The following is a 15,448-nucleotide window of genomic DNA, read 5'->3' on the forward strand; positions in this document are numbered from 1 at the left end:
TCCCGACATGTTAATTTGACATGGAAAGGCTATGCCGGTTGTTGATGTCAATGAGATGGCCGTAGCGGAAACTTTGATTGGCAAACCGGATTTGATGGTATACATAGGAAACGTGCATGGACAATAGTTCTTATATTACTTGCGCGATAGGAAGGCCTCTTGGGTAGCGCAGTAATATTTCATCTCATCTCCCTATTCTGACCCGGTTGAAGTTCGTCCATGAAAGTATCGAACCAGGCAGTTAGACCTTCATCCAGGCCAATATGGGTGTTGTCGAAATATCCCGTCACCTGGCTCATGTAGGTCTCTAGTCCTTCGCCCTGGAAGAGCACAGGATTCTGTAGACTTTCTGAAGCGAATATGCCGACCGCGTCAGAAGAGCTAGCAGGTGGCGCGGATGGGGTATCTGTCATATGAGTCTGTACGCTGGGTGGCTCATAAGACGTTGGCCCGTACACTTTGATCCGTGCCGCTCGAAGAAGGTCGCCATACTTGAGTAATCCTTCTTCTTTCATACGGCTAGTACCGCGCTCGATAAGATCAATGCATGCAGACACATCACTCCCATGGGAGTGAATGAGGGTGGGGTCAGGATTACGGGTCATCGCTCTGATATGCCTGGTTGCATTCCATTAGCTTCTGATATATGAGGAGGGGGTAGTAGAAAGTTTCCTGTTGTAAAAAGGGTTCATGCAGATACTGGACAAGAAAGGAGCTTACCAATCGCAATACAAGCCTGCGAGTCCTACCATCAAGATGGAGTGTACATGACGGACGCACCGACAGACGGCCAGGATGCCATGATGGAGCTCCAGATCTAGCCATTGGCTGACTATACTGGACACAGATCGAGAGCATATCTCAACCATCTCGTTGGAGGGTATCATGAAGGTGGGAGATGGCCTGTACATGAGAAGAAGTAAAAGCCCATATTCAACTTTCATCTCAGAGTGTTCTCGCGTGCCGCCAATTTCAAGAAGTGCCATCTCCCCCTCCCATTCTTCCAGTTCTTTTTGTACATCTTCGATTTCGCTGCGGATTTGCTGGAATGTAGTTCTGGACGCTCGCCCATCCGGCGCCCTGGCGATGTAGACAGATTCGAGAACACGCCCGCCTATTTGACGCAATCTTACAAGATGGTGGAAAAGTCTCACATTCAGGCGTTTGAATACGGGTGCCGCTTGCACTTCAGCAGTTGTCAGGCCGTCCAGGCTGCTAAGTGATGGCTTTGGCGCATCTATCGCGTGGTCTCGAACCGATAGTACTCGACCTGTGATCACTGCGACCTGCCTCTCCAAGCTGTATATGCACCACCAGGTACGACTACGAATCTCATGATCCTCAGCAGTAAATTCTCCTGCAGTGACAGAACGCCGATGGAGCCCCATTTCTATAGCCATTGACATGGCATAGCGGCTCAGTTGCCAAAGGTCATCACCATGGCTCCTAATATTCGATTCTAGCATCCATAAGCCCAATAAGAGTACGGAATGAAGACCCTGAAGGTCTCTCGGGTGGTCGTGGAAGTTGAAAAAGAAGCAAAGCCCTGTCTGAAAGTAATCGGTTGGGCTGTTCAGGTCCATCATTCTCCGATATTCTTGGCTTTCGGGCCAAGTGGCAGAAGCCAAAGCCAGAACCAAGAGAACTAGAAATCTCTGGTATGCAGTACAACGTGTTGGGTCCTCATAGATGCTTGCGAGGCTTCTCCTCAGGTATGGAAGCGAGATGAATGGCCACCAAATATGAACGCGACGGATATACGTTTGCAAGAGGAAAACTGCAACTGGCTGTGGCGGGAGCGCTGCATTTCTTCGAAGAAGCTGTTGGTCCAAGCCAGAGAAGTCCCCACGCTTTAACCGCAATGATGGGGGGAGAGATTCCAGGTTGATCTGCTTGAAGAAGATCCGGGCAAAGGTTGAGCCAGTGGCACTACCCACTGGGAGGCGCAAAATTGATCAATGTTCAGTATTCACAGAGGCGGTCCAACACATGAGACCCAGGCTGGGCAGAACTCACTGTATATCCTCTCAGAGTAGCTGTTAGGTCTTCCGATAGCCAGAACACCGATCTCTTCGGCTTCTTTGCGGACATCGTTAAAGTGACCAAGCTCAGACGCCTTGGCAGGTTGGTCAGATGAGTTTCGAGAAAGGATATCGAGCCTATTTTGAAGCTCGGCGATCCGATCTTGTAAGCTTTTGACAGCAGCGTAAGAGTACGTCACGCGATCGGTGATATTACATTGCTCATTCTGTCGATGACATGCCGAGCATCGAGGAACCCGAAGGTCACACTTCATAATGGTCAATTGGTCTTTCTCGTAGTACTCTGCGAGATTGGTTCACCTTGACTTTTCGTGCATGACAGCGACTGCAAGCCTTTGACACTGTCGGGGGGAACTGCGTTTCCCAGCTTGGATCCATTGCCCAATGATTTCGTAATACGTAGATCGATTTCGTATGGCGGTAGAATGGATCACCAGGGCCGGGAGGTGTCCGAGTCTTGAAGGGTGTTGCCCGACAGTGCTCATACAGTACAGTGCATCAATGCGTGGAAAACCGTGTGTCCGTGGTTCCGATGAAAAGGGCCCTCATGATGACCCACTTGCCGATATTGGTAGGTACCTACCTAGGTACCTGCCTAATAATGTAAGTCAGTTCCAGGTAGGTGGTTCGGTGAGTGGCGCGTCTCGGTGAAGGATGCCGCTGGTGTAAGTGAGGTGGTTTTGGGTGCCTGGCTCTACAAAGCAGCCTTGCCAGGATATACGAGAGAAGTATTGTTCATAGCGAACAAGAGATTTTGCTAGCATTTATTCCATACCCGCTACTGACATCAGGCATCACAGCAATTACTTACTCACCTCCTCCATCCGCCCACGAAACCAGCAAGTTTAGAGTCTAGACTTCACCACCAACCTTCGACAGCTCCTTCTCCTCGTATGCAAGCTCCGAAATACAAGAACCCAACCATTCAACTACAGGAATCAAGTGCTGAAATATGAGTCCCGCTACCAAAATCGCCGTTTTGGTTCTCATGCTCACACTGCTCCTCTGCGTTATCGCCTATTTCGCCCGCCAACAAATTCACACCTTCGCCAAGGTCCTCGCCCATCACCGGGCAGCACGCAAGGAGGAGACGACTGAAAACGCATCCAATGAGACCACCGTCTAAAGGTAGGATACCAGTCAACCCCACTACTTATACAATGGGGTGATCGCCCCATACCCCAATCCTTCTCAGAATGTGGCTTGACCCCGGCGTTACCGAAGTAGTGTGCATCAGCCACACCAGATCTCCCTTCTCCACCACAAAATCCATCTTTGGAAGCTCTCCCAAGCACTGATCGACTGACTTCGTTGCGCCTCTAGGACCTCCCCTCCCGCGACACCAAGCCATTCTTCAGCAATGGCATCTCGACGCGCCCTCCGCTCCCAATGGAGCGTGCGATCCTTCTCGAGACCATCACCTGCTCCTGTCTCTCGCCCCTTCGCAATCGCCCCACGGTCCATCAACACATCCGACTCGTCCGCTGACAGCAAGACAACACACTTTGGCTTCAAGACCGTGCCCGAATCTGAGAAGGCCGACCGTGTTGCCGGCGTCTTCCACAGCGTCGCCGACTCGTATGATCGCATGAACGATCTCATGTCTTTTGGCTGGCACAGAGTATGGAAGTACGTCTCCCCTCCTTACCCAGTGCATCCCATTACACCACCACTAACACCTAAATCGTAGAGACCACTTCGTCTCGGGCCTCCAACCGGGCCTGTCGGCCTCAAACCCTCCAACTCCTCAACACATCCTCGACATTGCCGGTGGCACTGGCGACATCGCCTTCCGCATGCTTCACACGGCGCATAACCTCAACCACAACCCCGACGTGCGCGTCACCATCTCCGATATCAACCCTTCCATGCTGGCTGTCGGCCGCGATCGATCAAAGAGTTTGCCCGCCTCCCAGCAGGCCGCCATGTCTTGGCTCGAGGCCAACGCCGAGAAACTACCCGAGGGCGCTATCAAGGACAACTCGATCGACCTGTACACCGTCGCCTTCGGCATTCGCAACTTCACTAACATCCCCGCCGCTCTGCGCGAGGCCTACCGCGTACTCAAGCCCGGCGGCGTCTTCGCATGTCTCGAGTTCAGCAAGGCGGACAACTACCCGCTTTTCAACACCATTTATAAGCGCTGGTCCTTTAGCGCCATTCCCCTGATCGGCCAACTTGTTGCTGGCGACAGGGACAGCTACCAATACCTTGTCGAGAGTATCGAGCGCTTCCCTAGCCAAGAAGAGTTCAGGGACATGATTAAGGATGCCGGCTTTGTGATTTCGGGTGACGGTTATGAGAACCTCACAGGTGGCGTTGCGGCTATCCACAAGGGTATGAAGCCTGTCGCGTAAGCGATTAGGGGTTGGAGAGGCGAGGTGTGAGGAGGGCCCCAATGAAGGGGCGGGTTGAGCCGGCAAGGCTTATGTACAATGTGTGTATCTGTAACAATACGGGAAGAAATACGGATCAATGGCATGGCTGCATAGACGGTGGGCACCCAGATAGACTCCACACGAAAAAGAATGTGTATCAAGGCGGCTGCTAGCCCTGGACAACAGCCACTTACGACCAGATTGTCAGACATGTTGCTCATCTTCTCGGGTGCTTGAGTTTCTCGTGTGTGTGTGTGTGTGTGTGTGTGTGTGAAATAGGCTCGTATTGACAGTGACCCGAAATTCCTGGCTGAAGAGGTACAGCTTTCTGCTATCCGATGCGCTAAAATCTCGACACATTCAAAGGAGGCAACTAACGGTTGTCACTCGACAGAAGCATCAAGCTCACTTGTACCTACCTTCCAGCCAACATCTGAAACCGGTGCTTGCGATATAGCCCATTGTGCGAGCCGAGTTGGTACGCTGACGGATTTCGTGCACCTTGCCAAGGACCAAGGCCATGCTAATCCGAGTCAAAGTGAGGACACGTTCTGACGCCTTACTACATCTTCATCAAGGGCGATGAAGGATGGGAATCGAAACGTCATCGACAATTGATAGTTCCCGAAGTCTGCAATGCCCGTTCACCATAGAGTTTCAATCTTTTCCTGGAGCGATGCTATAAGCATTCCCTACCTAGGTAGACTGCGCGAACCACCGGGCTCAAGGAATGGGCCGCTCCCCCACACGAACGGTATTGTGATAGTTGCAGGGCACTCTGTTACACACCAGCCCTCGAGATTTCACTCACCCCATGGGAGCAGTACACAAACGCGTGTTTGTTTTTGGACGTTGAATTGGAATCTATCCGTTCCGACACCCCCAACAGCCATTTTCCGCCTTCCAAGAGGGATAAACCAACCAGAATAGACGAAACATCGTCATCCCTCAAGTCCGCCTTCCCTTTTGCTCTCCCAACTCCCCGCCGAAGCCGTAAAATGCTCTTTTTAGTCCCTCATCGATCAAAGAACTCCCAGCATGGATAAACGGGAGAGGAATTGAGAAAGAAATGTTTCTTTTGAAAAAGATTCTCGGATAGACTGCCGTCCAGCTCGAGAAAAATACCCCCGTCTCCCACTCAAGCTGTCTCATTAAGGTACGCGTACAAGAATTGGTAGCACTTGTTTTTTTCTTCTTTGGCCCTTCCCCTTTCTCCTTTCGTTACTGGGCAAAAACTGTTCTTGTTTTTTGTCCTTCATTCCCCTACTCCCGAGGGGCCAAATTTGGCCATTAAGGCTCCAAATACTTCATTCGATGGTTGAGTTCGCTTCGATCCCGAAGCCCGCGCCATCTTCCATAGTTCATCAAAGGGTTCGAGCGAAGAGTCCTACTCCGCAGGGGTGGCAGGGCCAGGAGCAGGCGAGGCACCACCTTCGCCCTTAAGTCCGCCTCGGCCACGGCCACGTCCCCGCTCACCTCCGCGGCCTCCTCGGCCTCCGCCGCGGCCACCACGGCGGGTGCTCTCAGAGTCACTGGCGCCACCTGCGCTGCGGTAACCGCTGCCGGTGTTCGCCGAGTTCCCGCCACCTCTGCTGCTGCCCCAGTTGCCAGCACCGCCGCGAGGCTGGAACTTGCTCTCGCGGTGCTGAAAGACCTTGACCAGGGGACGAGACCGGTCCTCTTGAGCACGAGTCTTGAGGTCCTCGGGCAAGCTGTTGAGAGCGGCATCACGATCCTCTCCGGTCTTGAACTGGACAACCTTGTTCGAGTTGCCCCATTTCTCGACCTTGAGGATATTGTTTCTATGCTCACCGTCAAAGAGCTCGCGCGCCTGCTCTTCGGAACTAACATTCATAATGAACAGACCGATGATGTCCTGAGCAGGCGTCTTGGGCGCAGGCGATGAGACAGGATCAGGGCCATTGGCCGATCCGTTAGCGGCTGCGGGTGCAGGACGCTCATCCTTGGGGGGTACGGCGGGCGGCGCAGGAGTAGTAGAGGGCTGAGGAGTCGCAGGCTTGGCAGGCGGCAGAGGCGTTGCAACAGCAGGCTTAGGGGGTGCTTGGGAGGAAGACTGTCTGCTGGTAGGCGGGAGAGCTGTGGTCTGCGTCGAGGGAGGCACTGAGGCGGGGAGGTTGCTCGCACTAGCCGGTCCAGAGGGAACGGGCGGGGCCGCCTTAGCACCTCTGTGCGAGAAGTTGAAGCCCTGGGCACGCATCTCGGTTCCAATACGGCCGTCCTGGATCTCGAGCACCAACCAGCCAAATGCGGCATCTGCCAAATTGAAATTCCACATGTTCTTGAAGGCGCTCTCATCAACCTGACCGAGCTGAGCCTGGCCGGCAGCAGGGCCGCCGAAGGGGTTACCGCCGGCGGCAGTAGTGGGCATCTTCTCGACGATCTGGAGGGCATTCTTGAGTAGGTTCTGTTGCGCCTCGTTCTGAGAGATGGCCGGCTCAACCTCGTTCTTGACAGTCTCCCAAACGTCGTTGAAGGACGCCTTGGAGGCGGCAAGCTTGCCGCGGTAGTGGTCGAGGGTAGGGTTTACACTGAACTCGTTGTAGGAGCTGCCATATCGGAAATGGAGTCCAGCGGAGACGGAGAAATCGGCCTTGAGGGTGACGGAGAGCTGGTTCAGGATGCCCTCGCGAGCGGGAGAGGCGTGGGTGACGAAGACGCGTGTCTCGGTGGGATCGTAGACTCGGTGGGCGGTATCGACGAGCTCGCCCATCTGGAGAAGGGTGGTCCACATGGTTCCCTGGCCTCCAGCAATGGTGGTTCTGCCCTCGCCGTTGTCGAAAAGCTTGTGCATAACAACAGCACCGCCAAGACCCAGAAGGCGCAGCTTCACCCCACCGAGTTCGAGGAGCATCGAACGGGCCTCGTCGATGATATGCAGGTTCTGCACCTTGTACTCTCCGGATCGGAACTTTTCCAGAACGCGGACGTCTTCGCAGGCACCCCAGACAGTGTATACCGGAACATCGAGCTTGATCTCACCGCTCAGGAGGAGAGGAAGTTCGGAAAGGGGGAGCTCGTTTGCGGGGAATCGGCTCTTGACGGGCCCAGGGCCGCCCTGCTGGATCGCCTTCTTGACGGGCTCCGAGATCAGAGGAGAGTACTGAGCAACATGCTTAAGGGTCCTTGGTACCAATGTCAGAATGACAGCGGTCGGGTGTAGGATCGTGAAGTGTTTATTCCTTACTTTTCTGCAATTCGCTCCAGAGAGGTGTCGTCGTAGAAGCCAAAGTCGCCGGTGTGGATGATGTGATCGGCTCGTGCTTGTCTTGCCAGGTCGTTCAAGGATGTGAGGTTTCCTATTTCAAACAAATCAGGCTAGAGTTCCGTGGCTGGCCAGGGGACGGGATCTGATGGAATAGCGACATACCTCGAACATCAGCTATGCACAGGACGCGGATGGGGCCAGTCTGAATAACACGACCCTGGTTGGGGAGTAGCGGCGCAGCTCCAGGAGGGATTGAAGAAGCTCCGTTAGGCATGTAGCCCGGGTTGTTGTTGTATGGACGCGGCTATCAACGTTGATGGCATGTCAGTACTGGGGCTTGAAAGCGGGACAGGTAGGAGCTGTCAAGGTCCGGCCGGGGGTCGACGAAGGAGCATCGCGGTAACGAGGACAGATATGAAGGAGGGGGCGCAACAACAGACGAATCGCCGACGAAGACATTCCACTGCCATCTGAAGCTCGATGTGACGAGAAAAAGGAGGCACTCACGGCAGCCATGCTAGGTTGTTGTCAGGGTAATCGCGAGATGTCGATTGGGCGATGGAGGTCACAGGGGACGATCGGGCTCGGTGTTGTCGTCGGGTGGTTGACCGGTCGCTCGGTTCGGAGAGGTCGTAGAGAGGGAGGTTTGGGTATCAACGGAGATGGAAAAGAGGTTGGAAGAAGCAGCCGGTGATGTTTGCGACGAGACAAGGAATAAGCTCCCCTTACAAGGCTGGTGATATTTTTCTGGAGGTTAAGGAAAAGTGCAAGGTGTAGGTGGAAGCAACGAACGGACGAATTGGCGCACTGCCAGAAGAGGCTGCTGCTGCCCTAAACGGTTTAGCGTGGCTTCTTACAGCTGGCAGGGGCCAACGTGCTCTTTCTCTCAGAGCAGCCCTCAGGCTCAGCATCCTGGGGGGTGGCAAGCGAGACAGGACGGCGGGAAGCTCGCTGGGTAGACGCCTGCCTACGGATACCTAGCACCTATATCCGTACTGGGGCACCCACATCCAGGTATCGACCGCAGCGGGGACTGGATACCTGCCTCACGCTAAATCAACACAGGTCCTTTCTTCCATATTCCATCTCCCGTGATCCATACCTACCTCTGGGTCCCATTTTGTCCGTGCCTGCTACGTACAGGTAGGTAGTTAATTAGTGAGGCGCCCCAAATTGGACCTGTCAGGGATAAACACGACGCCGACCAGCCCCTTGGTTCACCTTCATGGACAACAACTAGAAGAAATGAGAGAATTCAACTGGGGCTTTCGGGCCTCTCATAGCCTGCAGGTCTTGTCACAACTCCATTGCAGGCTGTCTTCTTGTCCCGTCCCATACATAAACAGACACTATAGGTATATAACTACTGCTCTGGACACCACTCTTGGGCACGTGAGGTCCAACCCTGAGTATAAGGCGGGCCACGCCAACGCCAGAACGGCGGCCCAACGACAATTGGTGGTCAATATTTATGGATCCACCGTACGGATACACTATGTCGACGTATTTGTGGTATATTTCTATTCTTCGTCCCCATGCAACAACATCATCGAACTTAAGCAGCCTTCAGATCGTCCCGGTCGCTATGCTATCTGTTTACATGTGCTTCGCCAAACATACCTCCGTCCACCACAATACAAACCGATGGGATAGTAACAATGATGAGATCAAAGATGTTGGGGACAAAGAAGAAGAGGAAAAAGAGGGCCACCTAAGACTCCGCCGAACCTTCAGCAAAAGCCCTTCCTGAATACATGTCGAACTTGCAATCCATGAACTCCGCCTTATGCACATGCGTTTGAAAGATTATACAGCGCCTTTAAACGGGTTCGCTCGATGATCCGGACCACACCAGGAGACCTCTCTGCTCGTCAATGTATGTCCCGGCTTGGCGTTGCCGCCCTCTTCACTTCTCACCCATTCCCCGAGATTTACCACATGTCCTCTCGATCATCTCTACGCCTTGCATCATCGCCGCCATCACGCCCGTACTGGTCGTGGTAATATTGCTTGCCAGGCTGAGCTTCGTAGCTGTCAGGGCCATTGTAGCCATTGCCGCGTCCATTGTCAATGTCGCCGCCGTGGTCATACTCGTAAATCTGAGCATCATCCACGTAGTCCACCTCATCGTGAGGATGGTCTCCGTACTGCGGGTCACCCTGGGAATTGAGTCAGCTTCAAAAATCCGATATGTGCAACTGTGGCTTAACATACCCGATGGTACTCAAAGTTGTACTGGCCCGTAGTGTCCTGCTCTGCCCCATCCTGCTGCTGCTGCTGCTGCTGCTGTTGTTGTTGTTGTTGTGCGAGGTGCTGTTCTTCCTGCTCCTTGCGGCGGCGCTCCTCCTCCAGCCGTCTTTGTTGCGGTGACTGTGGAACCTGCATCTGAGGATGCATGGCTTGGACGATGGCGAGATAGTTGTACATGAAGTTGCTGAGCAGAACCTGACTCAGTAGCGACCGACGCGGGTTTGCAAGCTTGATATGAGCCATCCGATAAATCGCTCGTTCCTCAAGGAGCGGGAATCTGGCCCAATGATAATCGACATCAGGCTTGAGAGGTCGATACGGCACTTCTTCCGACACGCGCAGGTGCTGGTTCTTCTTGCTGCTGCTCTCCTTCTCGCTCTTTTTCTTACCGCCACCGAAGAGACCTGCGAAGAGACCGCCCTCCTTCTCCTTCTTGGATTCCGTCTTCTTGCTCTCTTTCTTCCGCTCCTCTGCGAGCTTGGTGTCCACGTTGTCGCGATCCACAATGATGCTTTCTCTACCCTTGGTGGTAGAGGCACCTTCGATCGAGTTCTGTAGGACATCCAGTCGGGCGTTGTCTTGTACCTTTTCTGCGCCATGCTTCTTCTTCTTTTCCTCATCCTTCTTCTTCTTGTCCTTGTCATCACTGCCACCTTTAAGCCACTTGGACCACCCCCCGGAAGACTTCGTTGATGAGACGCTGGATGCGTCGTCATCTCTTTCCTTCCTGAGCTTGCCCCCAGTCCTCTTCTCCTCCAGCTTCTTTTCTTCTGCCGGCAAGGTCGGAATGAAAGTTAAAGTGTCTGTTCGAGAGGCACCGCCGCTAGGTAAGACGGATGAGTGGGAACCCAAGTCGTTCGGCGTCTGGTTGGGAGCAGCGGCGGGGTGCTTCGGGTGTTGTACCTGTGGCTGTTGAGGTGCTGCAGGAGTCGTCGGGCTTTGTACAGAGTTGTTGGGCCCAGACCGCTTGCTCGAACGAGCAGGAGGCTCCTCCACTGGAGACTGAGAGGGTGTCTGCTGACTTGCATGTTGCGAAGACGATCGCTGGGGAAACTGCTGCCTTTGTCCATTCTCCTCTACTGTTGGCGACTCAACAATGGACGGAACAGCTTGTTTCGTGTCGGCAGAAAACGACGATGTCCTTGTGGGATGCTGTTGTTCGGAACGAGTGCTGAGAGGAGACGCAGGCTCTTCGACCTCTGACAATGCACCATCAGATAATGCGCCCATTTCCTGAGAAAACTTGTGCTGCCGGCGTACCGACCGGTTAGGACGCGAGAAGTTCTCCGCCACCGGCTCTGACTGAACTCGTTGAAGGTTAGGTAAAGGAGGCACCTCGGGCACATCGGACGGCAGAGGGGGGACCGTATCAGCCGAGTCGGGCGAGTCTGTTTGACCGTGCCGGTTTGTGACCCTTTTCGAGAAGGGCAAACGATCCCCAGAACGTACACTGCCGTTCTTTCGGTAAGTTGTCCTGGTCGATCGACGAAGTCCCATGCCGGGGGCGACGGGCAGAATGGGCATATCTTCAGCAGCACCCTCAGCTTGGCCTTCCTGGGCAAGCTCTCGCACTACCTTGGTAGGGTCCTTGACCAATTCGTTCAGGTTGAGCTCTGGAGTCGAGTAGTCCCTGAGGGAGCTCTTCCGTCCGAGCCTCTCGGCACCATCAACGTAGCCCACAGCTCCTCTGCCTCCGGAATTGTCGATCTGCCGTGAGAGCATACTCTTCTTCCGCCTCAGACCGCCACTGGAGTCGTTCCGATTCATACCGCTGTCGTTGGATTCGCCCGATCGTCTCCTGATAGTTTTGACGCGGTCCTCCAAGAAATTCTTGAACTCTGTTGGCGCAAGCTCTGGATGAACGGCTGCAGGCACCCACAGCAGTCTCGAAGGGTCGTTTTCGTCATCATCTCCCGTCGGGGCGATTGGAGGCATCGCTACAAGGGAGAGACCAGAAAAGGGTAGCATATCGGGGTCAGCATTGTTTCCAACATCCATAGACATGCGTCTTAGGGCTTGCAAGTTGCTGAGCTCCTGCGCAATATCGTTCGGATTCTCGATGCTACCCAGGGGGAACTGGGAGGACTCGTTTTTGACATCCCGCAGGGACATTGGCGGCGACTTGGGTCCATTTTCGTGTGAGTTGCTTCGCTGACTAGGCGAGCGCGTCGGCATCGTCTGGGACTTTTTAAGCGCGGGAGATCCGTTTTGTCCCGCTCCTAAGCCCGTCTTGTCCGAGGCTGAACGCAGCATTTGTCTACGGGGGTCTTCGGCGGAGGGGTCGGCTTCGGCCTGCTTGTTGGGTTGATCGGAGTAGGAGGATCCAAGAAAACTTGAAGGTCGCTGGTCATTTGAGTAATCCTCTTCGTCTCCGTACAGAGTCCCAATAGTCTCAGTCACATGGTGGCTGGGGTCTGAGATTGACAGCTGGGCAGCATGACCGCGTCGACTCGCAAAGCTGCCGCCAACATCGGCGCGGGGTCTAGATGAGGTCTGTGGATAGCAAGGAGAGTCAGCAACCGAGGCATATTACGGAAGGGATTCAAGTGGAAAAAAGCAGGCAGCCCGAGACACCAGATTCGAGGGGGGGCTACGACCGGTTCAACGAGTCGCGGGGCAAGGCCTTTGGAAAAGCGAACGACTCAAGGTCCAGCCAACATGACAGGTTGCTGACGGGGTACGCACCATCATCTAGAAAAGCGAATGACCCGCAGGGAGGCCGAAAAGCCAAGGTTTCCGTTGAATGCACCACTTGTGATCCAAAGAATGTCGTTCGTAAAGAGCGCGTCGTTGAAGTCTCATCTGTCAAGGGTAGGGGGCAGCATAGGCGCGGCGAAGAAAGGAGGCGGTGATTTCTCCAGAGCGAGCGCTGAAGTGAGTCGATTTGGGATACGGATAAAGGTATCGATTCTCGAGACGGCCGCGATGTTCAGTATCGTATGCGAGGAGGCGATAGAGCGGCACCCGGTATGTACAGCGTACGATAAGAGTTGGGGAAAACGACTGTGGAAGCCGGCCGTTGCGTACAGAGAGGGAAAAAAAGGGCAAGCGGCGAAAGGTGCTGTTGAGAGCACTTGACGGGCGAGGATGGGGACAGAACCAGGACGTCAAAGGCGGGCAGTCGGCTGGCGGGTTTTCTGCAATGTTATGCTGTGCCGTAGTGGTGAGGTAGGCAGAAAGAGTTGGTGGTGGTGGAAGTCGTTGGTAGATATCTGTACGAGTCGGTAAGGCCAATAGTGTCAATGGTTCTCGGTCAGTGTGAACCTTGGAGAAATGGGGTTGGGCAGGGCAGTGCAGTACAGGTGCAGACAGACAGGACGGGCGTATCCAGGCCAGGCAATTACCCCCTACTCTGCTGCAGGTCAGAGAGCGGCGGCGGCGGCAGCGGCAGCGGCAGCAGTGACCACAGCACGCACAGAAAACGTCTGAACGGGCGAATGGATGGATAGGCAGAGGCGCTACCAGGTCAAGGCCACGTCGTGGAGATCAGATACTTGAGGGTCGAAGTAGATGGGTACATGGCTATTTGCAGAGACAACCGTCGGAAGTGAGCGGTCTGCCTGAACCAACCAAGTGGAGGCACCAGAGGTGGAAGTACCAGGTACTCCCTAATCGGCGGATGACATACGCTGATGGATACCTAGATACCTAGATACCTACCGGAGGGGAGGGCGCCACTCAGGCCGCATTAGCGTCAATTAAACCGGACTCCTCAAGGCTCAAGCGGCCAGTCAAAGTGGTCTGGCAAGAATACAGTAAAGTCTCCATCCCGTCACGTGCCCCGTCAGCATGTCAGTTGCCAGTGGTAATGGACCGTCAATGTGTGTACGTCGGGTGAGGGAATGACTAGCAAGGTAGGTAGCTACTTTCTACTACCTACAATGTAGGTAGTTCAAGGTGGCTCACCAAGGCCCAGCAACCTGTCCTCTACGATGGGAAAGGAGAGAGAAGGGAGAGACCGGTGGAACTAGTCCAAATAATGGACTTTTATTTGTGAATAGTGTACTACTACTACGTAGGCACCCTGCCTGCTTCGGCCCAGATTGGGGCGGAGACAGGAGGGGAATCGATGCCGACCAGGCACATTAAAGATTACCTAATGCGCCAGCCAGCTTCTTTACCTCATAGCACAGCGCAGTTGTCGTCTGTTCGGTGCCGTGCTTGCGTGTCTAAGCTTAAACACATGAGTCGTCCGGTTTCCTTGTCGTCGTTCGTGCATTAAGGCGGTAAGAGCCCCTGGCTCGTGTGCTATCAACTGACGGGCTACCGTTCTGGCGTTGTGGCGTTGCCGACGGGTACTTGCACTTGCGCTTGCGCTTGCAGGGGGCAAAAGAGAAAGAACAGATGGGGAAACAAAAGGATAGGAAAAAGAGAAAAGAAAGAAGGGAAAAAAAAAGAAGAAGAAAAGGAGAGGGCTGGCTAGCCGGCCCATCACTCGCCTTCACCCCATCTCCATTATAGCAGAGTGACCATCCGATTTGACCGAACAGTACCTAATCATACCCACTTTGTCAGTAGCACACTCGGACTCTAGAGTGGCCTGGACGCGGCGCTTTACCTGACCCCTAACTCCGCTACTACTCTACATTCCTGGTCCCAAGCCAAGGACCCCAACACTGGCGTTGGGTGATGAGCTGAACCAAGTCAGTTATCAGCTGGCTCCGGTCGATTGTTCCCAAAGCACGAATTCCGAACATTGGATGTGGATGGAACCTGAATAAGCGCTCCATGGCTGGCTGCCCAATCAGTCCATGTCCATCACATCACCGTCCAAAGTCATCCAGAAGAGCTGTGAAACAATGAAAAACTACAACACGAGTCCGGGGCTCTCTCGCTTCTCATCTCTAACCCGAGCTGAATCTGGAGCGGGTTTCTCCTAGCCCCTCAGTATCCTCACTAGCTCATTAACTTCCGAAAGATACAGGGACTGCTCACCCAGGAAGAATGTTCTATGATGTGCAGCAAGGACGGACTCGGTCCTTTATGCGTGGGGGGCATTCAGTGGGTATCACTTATTATTCCACCGTTCGCTCCTTCCCGTCTGGTGCTCAGGAATCTCATGTCATATATACAGATACTACTTTTACGTACCAAGCCGTTCTAGTCAGCGACTTCTCCGACGCCCATCGCATCGAGCCGACGTCGTAACAGAATCGGTCGGCGCTGATGGCTACTACCGAGAATCGACACTAATCCGGTTCGTATGCCCAAACGGTACAGGGCGATCCCAGGACCCCGGCCCCGGCCCCGGCCCAGCGCACTTCAACCTCCCCAGAATAACTTACCACTTTATGCCAGGAAACTTTGGCTTTCTCAACAAGGGCTGCCTGCCTCCCTTCTCACTCTGATTCTGCCTGACGCACGATTAGCCTTCTGTGTGCCGCCGAAACCGAGTCCGTCCGAATCAGAGAATGCCCCCAAGGGAGTGATTAGGTAGGAGGAATGCAACCCACGGCCGGGTTCCACGAAGCCGAGGTTGCCCCTGTTATTCCATACCCATCTCGAAGAACTGAACACTGGAGAGCAAGAGGCGGGACTCCTTGAAGGTCTAG

General features: G+C 54.1%; 4 protein-coding genes across 4 annotated transcripts; 1 reads left to right on the forward strand and 3 right to left on the reverse strand.

Moving 5' to 3' along the window:
* Nucleotides 1-179: 179 nt before the first annotated feature.
* On the reverse strand, nt 180-605 carry GLRG_05413 (uncharacterized protein; the record flags this gene model as incomplete). Its single annotated transcript, XM_008096098.1, has 1 exon — nt 180-605. The coding sequence occupies one exon, from the start codon at nt 603-605 to the stop codon at nt 180-182; it is 426 nt and encodes a 141-aa protein (XP_008094289.1).
* A 2,797-nt stretch (nt 606-3,402) lies between these two features.
* Nucleotides 3,403-4,399, forward strand: GLRG_05414 (ubiquinone/menaquinone biosynthesis methyltransferase; the record flags this gene model as incomplete). Its single annotated transcript, XM_008096099.1, has 2 exons — nt 3,403-3,671; nt 3,733-4,399. The coding sequence occupies 2 exons, from the start codon at nt 3,403-3,405 to the stop codon at nt 4,397-4,399; spliced, it is 936 nt and encodes a 311-aa protein (XP_008094290.1).
* A 1,408-nt stretch (nt 4,400-5,807) lies between these two features.
* GLRG_05415 (calcineurin-like phosphoesterase) lies at nt 5,808-7,920 on the reverse strand (the record flags this gene model as incomplete). The annotated part of the gene is made up of 3 exons (XM_008096100.1): nt 5,808-7,563; nt 7,626-7,737; nt 7,809-7,920. The coding sequence occupies 3 exons, from the start codon at nt 7,918-7,920 to the stop codon at nt 5,808-5,810; spliced, it is 1,980 nt and encodes a 659-aa protein (XP_008094291.1).
* A 1,657-nt stretch (nt 7,921-9,577) lies between these two features.
* Nucleotides 9,578-12,587, reverse strand: GLRG_05416 (uncharacterized protein; the record flags this gene model as incomplete). The annotated part of the gene is made up of 3 exons (XM_008096101.1): nt 9,578-9,805; nt 9,861-12,389; nt 12,582-12,587. The coding sequence occupies 3 exons, from the start codon at nt 12,585-12,587 to the stop codon at nt 9,578-9,580; spliced, it is 2,763 nt and encodes a 920-aa protein (XP_008094292.1).
* Nucleotides 12,588-15,448: the final 2,861 nt, after the last annotated feature.

Source organism: Colletotrichum graminicola (assembly GCF_000149035.1).
Source record: "Colletotrichum graminicola M1.001 genomic scaffold supercont1.18, whole genome shotgun sequence".
In the NCBI taxonomy this organism is placed as follows: domain Eukaryota; kingdom Fungi; phylum Ascomycota; class Sordariomycetes; order Glomerellales; family Glomerellaceae; genus Colletotrichum; species Colletotrichum graminicola.